At 47.5% G+C, this 12,474-nt stretch overlaps 1 protein-coding gene across 16 annotated transcripts in view; it reads right to left on the bottom strand.

The window, feature by feature from the left end:
- The window catches only part of FGFR2 (fibroblast growth factor receptor 2), a 101,633-nt gene extending 90,050 nt beyond the window's left edge, over window positions 1–11,583 (bottom strand). For 14 of the 16 annotated variants that reach the window (XM_033129899.1, XM_033129902.1, XM_033129901.1 and 11 more), the window contains exons 1-2: window positions 11,148–11,583; window positions 7,101–7,380 (exon numbers count right to left, since the gene is read on the bottom strand). In XM_033129899.1, coding sequence (XP_032985790.1) covers window positions 7,101–7,263 — 163 coding nt within the window. In that variant the 5' untranslated portion in view covers window positions 7,264–7,380; window positions 11,148–11,583. Of the gene's footprint in view, window positions 1–7,100; window positions 7,381–7,994; window positions 8,117–11,147 lie in introns of those variants that run through there. The other 2 variants (XM_033129900.1, XM_033129910.1) reach the window with 2 other exon arrangements.
- Window positions 11,584–12,474: the final 891 nt, after the last annotated feature.

The following is a 12,474-nucleotide window of genomic DNA, read 5'->3' as shown; positions in this document are numbered from 1 at the left end:
GACTTTTTTCAACAGGGAAAAAAAATGTCAACCCTGAACCATCTGAACTGCAAGTGGCAAGATGATCGATCACATTTCTTAAGTCCAGACATGCAAACACCCAAGATGATAAAAATGGTTGGACAAACCCAGGGTCTAGAGCTCTTTCTATTTTAATTAATGTAAATGCTTTTGTCAGATTTATCATTTCACTGTAGGGTAAACATCTTTGAAATGTTGGTTTTAATTCTTATATCAGGTTTTTACCTTGGAAAGGAAATGGGGTGGAGTAGAGAGGAAATTATCATTACTGAGCACCTACCACAGGCCAGGAATTACAGTAGCGGCTTCACGTCCCATCTGCATTTAATCTTCATAGTCCCCCTTCAAGATAGATATTATCAGCCCCATTTCAGGTAAAGGGAGGCTCAGAGAGGTTATCTAACTTGTCCAAGGTCACAGCACCAGTAGATAGTGGAGAGACGCAAACCGGACTTAATTAGCTCCAAAGGCCAAGTTCCTTCTGTGAGTTTATGTCCCCAGAAAGCACGTCACATGCCATTCAAAATGTCTGTATTCATTTATATTAAAAAATGTCCGATGCAGAATTTAGGTTAATTTTATAAGGGATTCTTGGTCTTTTAAAGAATTGAGCGGTTTTCAATTTGAAACATTTACGACATTTAAGATACATCTTCAATGGTGCACCCACCTGAGTCAGCTAAGAAAACAACATGTTTTGGTGGAAATCCAGGAGGTTCAATGGACAGGAAGGAGGTGCCTTAAAGAAAGCCACACTTCTTTGGGGCAATCTCACCGTCAACTAACAATCTCAAGTTGAAGGGTTTTCAAAAAGTTTAAACCCCAAACCTGTCACTGCAAAGACCTTCATTTCATAGCACCACCCCACTCCACGCCCCAACACACAAAATTGGCCTTTTCTACGTCTTGATATGTTTTAAAACATTACAGCTGGTCATGTATGGAAAACCTTAACAGTAAACAGTCATGGGTAAAAAGAGGCCACATACAGAAATCTACAAGTTGTAGTGTTAGAAAATATTATCATGACACTCTATACAGAGTTTATAAGGCTCAGAATCGAATTCTTTCTTTCAAGGAAAGGTGCTATATAAATCAAACAAATAAATACATCCCTTGTCCTCATTCCTTAATCTGTCAGTATTTTCCTTATAAGCTATTTTTTGACCTCCTCATAAAACACGTTCGCCATAACCTGAAATTTGATATATGCCTGCATTCCATTCAGACATGACTTGGAATTTACCATTCTTTAGCTGGACGAGGGGTTAAAGGACAGAGTATGCCACGGCTTGGTTCCCTGACTCAGTACAGTCAAAAAAGAATCTGAAATTTTTAATATTCAATTCACATGACGTGGCCAAAGTCCAGAGTGGGGCGTAGTCATTTACGGTATTCCAAAGTGGAATAAATGACAACAGCTCACACCCAATATGTTAAAACTCCGTCATGGTACAAGTTTCCCAGAACCAACATTACGGAAAACCTGAAGTGCGCCTGTGTTCCTTGACTCAAGGACCACTGTGGTCTGCACCCCAATAATTCAGTATCCTTTTGGTAAAAGCCTGAAGTCATAAAGGGAGGCCGCTGAAAGCCTGCAAGCACCACTGATGTGGCTACCATTTTGGATTTTTCTATCATGCCCTCAACAGGGGTTAGTAATGCATCACAGCAAGCAAAAAGAAACAGAAAAACTTGGGGAAAGTGTCCCTTTGTTAATTTCAGAAGGAGACATCTCCAAGACATGCTGGCCACCACAGAGAAGTGGCCAGCAGCACATTTAACCAGACCTTTTTAAAGAACTCAGCCTCAGGATACCTTCCCTACTTCCTCCACCTCTCCTAATCCAAGAAGGCCAGAGCTGCACCGGGCTGGGTCACTCCTGGTCTACCTGGGTAGGCAGGAGGAAGCCAGTTTGTGGAGACTCTGAGGCTGCCAGAGAGCCTTAAGGCTTCCCATAAGGATAAACGTTTTCCCCCAAATGGAACATGAATTATACATAGCTGTAAAAACTCCAGTTCAAGAGCCCCTATCAAGTCAAAGCTGAGTTCTCAGGGGTTTGTTCACCTTGGATATAATGATCAGAAACCTTCAGGTAAGGCCAACGTACAGCCCTTATACATCAAGCTCGATGTTCAGTCACATAGAGCTTTTCACACCATCAGCATCAGTTAAAAGAAACGACGTGAAGAAGAAGATGAGACAGGGAAAAAGACATGGGGTAAGGGTGTGGCCTGGTAAGCACCATCAAGCCTTTCAATGCCTGGAAAGCTGGAAGAGCACAGCCATCTCTAAATCTCACCTGGATATAGCAAAAGGATAAAAAGAATGGGAAACCTGAGGCTTAAGTCATCCCTCAAGGAGAATATAATAATAATACAGACCATGGGTGTTTTTGCACAGCCACGTAAAACCCACTGGACCAGAACCATTTGTGGGACAGCCTGAAAAACTTTCAAAACCTAATTTCTGAATTGCCTACTATAACAAGTCACCTTGCTAAGAATCAACCAGTACAGTAGGAGTAGCACACCAGATATCTGTTTCCTACCTACTCTAACATGCTGGCACCCCCAAATCAATTTCCCACATTTTCCTTTAAAGACTGAAATTAGACAGGTTAAATGGAAATATAAAATTAAGTCAGACTCTGATGAAAGAGGGTGGTAGCCCTTTAGCAATTACCCTGGATAAGTAAACACCCAAACAGACTGGCAAGCTAAAGAGCGACTAGATACGTTTTATTAAGAATGTGAACATTAAACAAAACTTCCTATTTAAACACTACCCCAGTTATTTCATAACCATGTAATTATTCATTAAGTCTAATATTGGAAACATCCCATATTGAACTCTGGTTATCAGTTCTCACCCTCAACAGGGTCGGAAAGATTTGAAAGGAACAAGTCTTCAGTTATGGCCTAGAGGTGGGGCTGGTCACCTAGTAGGTACTCAGTGTTTTAACTGGTTCAAATATACAGGCAACACATACACACACACACACACACACACACACACACACACACACGAATTGGGGTCAGAGGAAGCCAGTGTAGACAGTATACAAATACCAGTTCTCTGGGCTTGCCAAATTTTTGCTCTAGAAGTAATATTAAACACAGCTCTTTGTCTATGAATTGTGAAATACTTTATATACTAATAAAGAATGTGTACTTCATTGTGTATTTAACTGCATAAGCCTGCATTTGGTTTAATTGACCAAGAATAAGTCCCTGTTCCTAAGCTATCAAGTTACAGTCAACTCTTAAATATTAACACTCATACTGAGGAACAAAGATGCAGATAATACAAAACAGAAGATTATTTTAAATCATTCACTCTTGGTATGCGGATATATTCTTTTTTCTTTTCTTTTAACTTGCAATTAAATGCGTATGGCTGATATTATGGCATTTACAATACTTCTAACAAAGACATAAAACCATACTGGAATAATCTGAGTCAAGGAGCACTCCATGCACAACCCTCACTGATCTCTCTGCTATTGAACTGGGGACCAACTCTGGACCAGGACAGCATCACCTCTCAGAAGGTTACCCAGAAATCGGTTTAAAAAAAAAAACAAAAAACATGCAAACTACTTTCTTCCCAAGTTGTTGCTGTTCAGAATCACACTTTGTGGAGGGTGGGAAAGTAATTAAAGGTTTGGGGCTAGAAAAGCCCTTTCATTTTAGCTCCTACTGGGATGGTGTAAACAAAGATGTCTTAATGTCAACACTGACTTAATGAACCCGAGTAGGTGACAAAGTAAGGAAGAACTTGAAAGTAAGAGTTGCCTCCTCTCCAGGGTAATCAAGCTTGACCATACATTAACTCATTAGAATATTAATCAATGGAGCAATACTCAGCATGGAGGACTGCCCTCCACTGTGTCAATTAACTGACCACCCTTCAGCTGGTCCCCTACAGCAATGAACGACCCGTTGAAAATAGCCATTTTTAATCTGGAATATTAACCATTAAAATCTTCTAGAAACTGTTTTCTTCTTAAGTCAGTTGAGTAGACCCAACCCTACTGTTACCACTTCAGAAAATGTCCAGAAGAGAAATGATAGATGCTATGATGACATATGACGTGATATTGCACAAAGCCTAGACGATTGGAAAAGAATCCTCTCGTATCATGGCTCAGGCTCCTTCCCAGAACTGAATCGCATTGTTTTCTGGACACATTTCCCTCTGATCCAGCCCAATAGACATTATCTAAACTAAGCTTCCAAATTAGCCAACCACAAAGTCTTCCAAGATAAGGCATTGTGCAATAGAAGGTCAAGGTTGAACTTATTGTTAACCAAAGCTATAGTTATAGTAACAGAGAAGGACAGGCAGGCACTGACAAACACACACCAAAGGGTGTCTGTCTCCTTCTCTCCCTCTCTCTCAACCCCCACCACACCCCCACCCCCAATCCGGCAGGACTACAACAGCCTAAACTGGAGCTGCCTTAGTCAGTCCGCTTCTGTTGTTAAAAACTCTTTTCTCATCTATTATTACATTTCATTCCTAATAACCTCTGACACCAAAGCAAAACTGCATGCAATGGAAGAACTCGTCTTAGGGCTCCAACCAGTTGCCAGTATTGGGCTAAGAGACAAGCCAAGCTCAGACCCTATAGAAAGCAAACACAGCTGCCTAGAAACACGAAGGGCCTCTCCATCAGAGAGCAACTTTCTTCTCTCGACGGCCTCCAAAAGCCTAGACGTTTCATGACATTGTGGCAACTGATATGGCCAGCCCACTGGAATGGGAAGACACATGTGCCCAGCTCACTGGGAATAATGAGGATAGCATGTCCTGGCTGCCTACTGGACGGTAGGATGGGAGGCCCTGAGCTAACTGCTCTCTCTATGCCCAGGCACATTTAAATCTCCTAGCAACCTTTGGAGGTAATCAGAAGGCTTCTGAGGATATTAATATTCATTTAACATTTAATGAAGAGACCCTAAAGATCATCTTATCAAACCGTCAGATAACAGAAAGAGAACCTGCAGGTGAGGGTCCAGGGGTTTGTATGCTTTTCCAAAGCCACCTGCGTCTTCACAGGGTTTTGCACCTTCCACAAAACCTTTTTTTTTTTTTTTAAACCTCTCACAGCCCTAGACACAAACCTCACAGAAAACTATGAACCCAGAAAAATGCACAGAAGGACATCTGCAAAATATTACTTATAATTTCAGGGAATTCATGGACCTCCCCCCGGATGCATCCTCAGAACCCAGGTTAGGAAGACCTGCTTTCAACTCACACTGTTATTGGATACAAATTTTTACACAAAGAACCGCGGCGGGGGGACTCCCTTCCTGCCCACTGTTTCTCCCTCACCTTTTCTTCCTGCATGTACACACATATTTTAAACTTTCTTCAATAATTAAATACGATAAAAGAAGTCCTCCGGGACCATTTTACACTTTATGTTGAAATAAACTCCCAATAATGCTGCCCTGAAAGTCTAAATGAAAAATGACAGTTTTTTTCCTAACCTGGGCCGGTGCTGGGCTCACACCGTTGGCAGTCCAAGCTCAGTGGCTGCGGTGTGTGCTGAGCCACGAACTCAGGGGAAAACCAGTAATTAGGGAAACATCCATCATAATTATTAGCAAAATTAAAGAAGTACAGGCATGACTTTCAGAAACCCGGAACCTTTTCCCTCACTTTTAAGCCCTTTCAAATGCATCACCACTGCAAATAACATTCGTGCTTGTGTCACAGCACATGTCACAAGGAAGCAGTCCCAAAACCATCACAGCTAGAGCCTCGGACACCAACTCTTACCAGATTCATTTCCTGGGGACATGGCAGTCACTGCGATGTCACCACACCTGTTCATTATGAAACCGCCATACCTCTGTGTTAGAAAAAAGGGCACCGGCCTCACTCTCGCATTTACCTGCCTGCTTCAGGTAGTACCGTAAGTGCCTCCGTTTTAGAAAGCTTTGCCCTACTTATCCTTTTATGACTCATGCACAGGGTCTCATGGAGAGTCCCTCTCTCAGCACACTTATCTCACACGGGAACATAGCCCTCCTTCCCCTATTGTCCTGGACGGGCTTTCTTGTCCTCTTCCAGCTGAGCTGACCCCAGACCACTCAGGACCGTGGCGGGCCCCCGAAGCTAAGCAGGGACCAGGTGGGCTCTCAGCAAACAGGTTCATTAAGCGGCGATGAGTGCTGGGATCTGCCGTTTTATTCTCGGATTACCACTGGAAAAATAAGTCAGCTACCAATATTCCCAACTGATGACAGATTTCAATGCTGCACCAAGTAGAGGCTTGGCTACCCGTCGTCACAGAAGGACCTGGGAAAGAGGTTCCAAATCTGCCCAGCTGAATACTTCAGCCTCGGTTAGTGCTCACAACTGGCCTTTAGGCCTTTAAAATTGAATTTCCCAAGCTGAAACACCAAATGCATGCCCTGTTAGATCTGGAAGTTCTCATAGGTGTGGGAGACGCCCATGTATATTTGCTTTCAAATTTACTAAAATAGAATTTGCCGCTCTGTGATGTAATGCTTAAGTATTATGAATTAGAATGGCTTTAAAGAAAAAAATCTAACACGTCAAGCATCTCGGTGCTGAACTTCAGAAGCTTTTCTCCTTAGACAATGAAAATAAAATGTCAGCATTTCAGATGTAGGCAATTTCCCTTAGTGGCGCCTTTTGTCAGGAAATAGCAATTCTTTACATTGTAAGCAAGACGCTCCCTCCAGTGATACTACTACTGCAGGAAGCTGGAGATGACATTCACCACACGCTCCCCCTTCCAGAGCTCTCCAGGGCGTTGAATAAAGGTGAACTGCCAGCCTCCCTCACCCAGCACAGAGAAATACACACCAAGACACCACCAAACTATACCACTCTGCTGCAGTCTGACAGCAAAAGAACCTTCCCTCATAATCTCTAACTCCACGGGGGGTGGGGGGAACCACTCTCCCTTGTTCTTAGAAGACTCGTATCCAATGCAAGGGCAGCTGATTCTGAAACGGGCCTTGACCTAAGTGCCACTTCCCCAGACAAATCCCAAAACAAACTTGGTACCCTGAAAGTGAAATTAAATAACTTACCTTCCGGCTCTAATGTGGTATCCTTCACTAAATTGGAGGGTCGGGCCAGAGACAAGGTTGCCATGGCGACCACAACCAGGCAGATGAAGCGGCCCCAGCTGACCATGTTTACGGTGCCAATGCGCCGTCCTCTTCCATATCTCCATGTGGACGTTAATCCCATCTGCACACTTCCTCTACGAGCATGGACTGCCAGCAAAGCCTTCAGCCTGCAGTGGGCTCAGGAACCACGGGGCTGCTACAGCCACTGCCGGTCTTGCTGCTGCCTCCGCTGCAGCCTCTAGAGGAAAGAGATTCGGCGAGTCAGTGAAATCCTCCCCAATGCCAATTCATTAAACCCAAGTGGGCTCAGACCGTTGTCAGCTTCTCAACTATTCCGCAAACAGTTCTTTTTAATTATCTGCAAAAGTCTTCCCTTGGCACCTCAGAGTCCCAGGTGTTTCCACCAGACAGGTCCACAAAACGTGTGAGGCTGATCTTTGAAAAAGCATACTTTTAAGAAACAGGTAAAAAGAGTAGCTACAGGACACAGATACGCACGGCCACTTCAGTTAGGCAAAGTGTATGCTCTTCTCCTATCCAAGTGACCTTTACCGCCCTCGAAAAGCAAAAGCCACGTGACCTGAGTTTCAAGGGCAACTAGAAAAGCAAGTTAACAACTCTCAGATTGGCATAACCAGCCTCATTCACTTCTCTTAGGCCAAGTGGGCTTGAGCAAGCTGAACCGTGGAGGCAGCTGCTTCTATGGGGCTGGAGCTGAGCGGAGTGAGTGCTCAGGAAGAAAGGAGGGCAGCAAAATGAAAAGAATCCCAGGAAAGCTACCAAAAATTCCCACCAGTTTACACTTGTCAAGATTCATTTTCAAATGCAGTCTTTCAGCAAGCCGCCACTTACGAAGAATGAACGGAACTGCAATGCATTCAAAGCAGCTGATCCAAAAGAGATTCGAACGCAGACTGAATCCCCTTCCACTGTGACTGATGGCAGCCCAGGCCTAGTCAATGTCTTCGAGCTCCACAGAGTGGGTTAAGAAATGGAGTTGATGTGAACTCTGATGAATAATGCAGGAGTTTCTTAGTGATGATGACATGTCGACAATTGTCATGGTGTGTGATTGGGCCAATAACTTTCAATACGCTAACCTATTGGCTTCAACTTCAGAGTAGACATTTTACAAGGGGGCGCTCAACTTACTATTCTGTTCACCCATTTGATCCAAAGGCAAAGAGAATTTTCCAAGCTTAAAATAATCAAAGGACTTTACATTTGTTCAGTATTCTCAGTTACTAAGTGTACAGCTGAAATGCACAAACGTTAGAGAATTTGATTAAAACAATCACAGAGTCTGTGAATAATATGAACGAACCGCATTTTATAAGATCGGGGGTTGGGGAGTGAGACCTTTAATATAAAAATCTTTTAAACCCTGTGCTTTTTGCTTGCCGACTTGGCGTTTCAAAGTGTGACACAGGATTTCAACACTGCCTGAGCCTCCCCAAAGCTACATCAGAGAAACTGCTCCTTTTAGCCTTGTCTAAGCATTAAAATGGGTAAGGGAAAAGAGGACGCTGCACCATTTCCAGAGGAGGGAAAAAGAAAATCTCTGCTACCAAGACAGCACATGTGAAATGGTGTGATTCACGGCAAAAGCGACCGCATGCATGTGCGTGGTGTGTGTACACACCGTGTTTTCAGAGCGCTTGAAGGATTTTTTTTCCCCAAAACTTTTTTCCTTCCTCTTCAAGTTAAAAGCCGCTAAAGATAATTCCGTATCTATTTCTACATACGTGTGGGAGGAAAGTACACAAACATTCTCATTGATTTACTGAGCATTTCCCGAATGCGTGGGAATTTTCTGCCTCTCACACAACTTCATGAACAATCTTAAATCCTAGCAGGAGATTTCACCCAGGCTGCTTCTGCAGCCACCTCACCCACCTGTCCCGGCCCAGAGCAGCCCCCTCCTGAAATCTCTGGAGGCCTAAGGTGGCAGGTATGCACAAGTCCTCACCAGAGTGGACAAAAGTATGGAGGGACCTCCTAGGCAGGATAATTAGGTCCCGAGGCTCAGTGTTGGGAACACAGGCCCAGCAGGCTGCTGGCGACCACAATCCCGGCTTCCTGCCTTCAATACCATAATCCTTCCTGGAGTCTGAGCCTCAGTGAAAGCCCCAGCGTGTTTATTTTTCCCCTTGAAAGGGAACTCTCTTCTCAGCCTGGCCGTGGGAGGAGTCGTCACCCTCCCTGTGATGGATGGCCCTCCATGACCACCCGCTCCCCTGGTCCATTTTCACCTCCACACAAGCCTGCCCCCGAAAGACAGGCAAAGTGACAAGCGAGAAAGCCTGGCTGAGGAGTAGTCTCTGTGCCAGTTCTATGCTGGGCTTCCCAATTTACCAGAACATCCCCAAACCCCCCATGCTCCAAGAAGGCAAGCCGACACAGTGCCCGCTTTGAACTTCCACCTCTAACCAGTCATCTGTCCAGAGGTGGCTCACCCATGCTAAGCACTTGGGCGCTTTGTTCTTGGGAGAGTTCACATCAGGAAAGTCAACAGTGCCAGGCAAGTGGGGGATGCCCAGGGAACAGACCTATCTCCTGACTCAAAGCCTCCCTGCTGCTCCCCTTTTCCCCAGGGCTGAGCAGGGGCCGCAGCTATTAAGTGGTCAAATCTGGGGTTGGGGGAATTCCTCAACATACTGAAATCTCAAAAAACACAAAATGCAGGCTGACGCAGGACCACAATCCCCTCCCGGCTCACGCTTGCAAACTGAAGAGAACTTGCAGCACATCGGGGTAAACTCTTCACCATCACCAACCCGGTTTCATTGTAGCATTTCTTTCATTTGTTTGCCTGGAATATCCTGTTTTTCTCCCCCTTCTCCGGGCGCTAAAGAGCTCAAAGAAATCTGCATTTTAACTAACATTCCAGGGAAAGGGAGAGGGGCGCCTGATTGCTTTTCTATTCAAACTAAACAGGCTTTTCAGATGAAAATGAGTCGAGGCCAGAGGAAGATTTACAGGGATTTGGGACCAAGGGGACAATAGGGTTTTAAATGTTGATAGCGTTTCACACCAAACACATAATGGGTGCCCAGAGTGTGAAAGCAGGTTTGCCTTTAAGGGCAGGTTTTATTGAATTGGCCGAGCAGAAGGAAGGCCCAGAGAAGAGTTTGCAAGGGAGCCGGCTGCGAGGGGAGCGGCAGAGGCTCGTCCTCGCCCAGGGGCCAGACCCCTGCGCCCCGCCGCCCTGTAGCCGCGTGGGTCGGAGCCACCGCCTCGCCGGGCCTCGGTGGATTCCCCTGCACAGCCGGGTCGCTGAAAGAATGAGCGCGCAAGTTAGCACTCGCCTGCGCTTTCGACATCTCGGAACGGCAGCAGGCAGCGAACAAGAAAAAGTCGGTCCAGTTCGCCCCCTAGCCCCAGGTGTGCTGAGCTCCGTGCAGCGCCGAAGGCGGCTGCGGGCGAGGGGCGCCCGGCACTGAAACTGTAGAACCGAAGCAGCCCCTTACCCAAAGATGCCACCCCGAGCATCGCCAACCCTACGAAGTTGTCGCCCGCCCCATCCCAGCGACTCCCTCCCGGGGAAGGGCCCCCCGCCAGGGCCTGGATGGGACAGGGCGGGCGTTCCCCGGGTCCTGGAATGAGGGACCCCGAAGATGCCCCTCTGAGCCCCAGACCTGCGGGGCTGTGCCACCAGAAAGGCAGCCCCGCCGCTCGCCCGCCGGCTCTGGGGTCGGAGGATCGCGCCCGGTCGGCGGGACAGCGCCGGCCAGAGTTTGACAGGGAGGGGGGCGTCAGCGCCAAGAGGCAGATGTCAGCATCTGGATGGGGGTGGGAGAGGCAGAACTTCTCAAACGCCAGCCGTCAGCACGCACCCTGCTCCCCCATCACTTATGCAGCCAAAGAGGGAGGACAGGGCGCAGCCTCCAGTGCCAGCGCCCCTCTCCTTCCGTTCAGAAGAGCGTACACCCGGCGTCCCAAGCTCCCAAGGCGCCCACTTTCCCCGCTGGCGAGGCTCCCCCAGGCGCCCGACACCGCGATTACCTTGAATGGCAACGCTCCTCCGCGATCGGTTCTGTCCCGCGCCCGGCGTGGGTCGGGATGGAGCCAGCGACGAGCTCCCGGGAAACTCCAAAAAATAAAAGTGGCCTGGGGTCCTCGCCGGTGCCAAAGCTCAGAGGCTTCACACGCACCCCAGGCTGAGGAGGAGCGTGGGCATGACGCCCGCGAGCTGCCCTCGGATTTGGGGAGCGAAAGGAAGAAAGAACTCAGGCTTGGCGTTTCCTACACCAAACTTTGCTCGCAACTTGCGTACGCTCAAAGCGCCCAGGAGAGCTGCGGCCTCGGGGCGCCCGGACCCCGCCAGCCTGGAGAGCAGTCGCCGCGCCGGGCCAGCTACGCCGCACGCAGACCCCCCGGCGCCCCAGCTTTGTGGCGGCCGCGCTCGCTCGCTCGCCCGCCCGCCCGCTCACTCGCTCACTCGCTCGCTCGGCTCTCCGCTGCCGCCGCCCGCGCCGCGGCTGCCGCCGCCCCCTCCCGGCGGGTCACGCCCCCGCTGAAACCCGAGCCGTTTCCTGGACGGCGGCGCCCACTCTGCCAATCAGCGCCGCGCGCGGGGCCGCCCCGACTCCGCGCTGCTCCCGACGCCTGCGAGCCGCCCGAGACACCCGCGGGGAAGGGTAGGGGCCCCGCCACCATCCAGACCGAGAGTTGCAGCAGCATCTTAGCATCCTCTGAGAATCAGGCTGGGTCCCGCGCACCGCCCTCTTCCATCTCTTGGGAGTTAAGACTGACCAACGGTTTGCCAGATGATTGTGCTACGTTGTTTTAATTCAAGTCAGAAAAACAAATGACAGAATGCCTGCCCTACCCCTCAAGAGACTTTAAAGTGCGTCTGAATGATATTGGAAGGAGGAATATAATGCAACTGACACTTAGGGAGGAGAGGAAACAACCTGAAGACGTTTGCAGGACATCGCACTTTTCTGTTCTTCAAAACAATAGCAATGAGAGAAGAAACGAGCCCTACTGTGGCCCTACTGTGGGTAGGGCACATTCTTTTTAATCAGCATAGCCACTCCTGCAGAATAATAGTTCCAGTTTCTGATGAGGAAACTGAAGATGAGAAAGGTTAAGTAATTTGTCCAGAGCCACACAGCTGGTTACTGACAGAGCCTGGCATTGAGTCTGTCGTAGAAAAAGTCAAAAACTGCAACAAAAATCTGTTGTTTAGTAATACATATTTGGATTAATAAAAAGAAATTCGAAAGATTCTAAAGACTCAACTCTGCTATAAATAGCTGTATGACCTTGAGCAAATCAATTTCCCTCTCTGAATCGTAGATTCTTCAACTGTAAAATCAAATTCTTC

Source organism: Rhinolophus ferrumequinum, chromosome 16 (assembly GCF_004115265.2).
Source record: "Rhinolophus ferrumequinum isolate MPI-CBG mRhiFer1 chromosome 16, mRhiFer1_v1.p, whole genome shotgun sequence".
NCBI classification, from domain to species: domain Eukaryota; kingdom Metazoa; phylum Chordata; class Mammalia; order Chiroptera; family Rhinolophidae; genus Rhinolophus; species Rhinolophus ferrumequinum.
The sequence above is the reverse complement of the archived record's forward strand: the minus strand, read 5'-3'. Positions and strand labels throughout refer to the sequence as shown.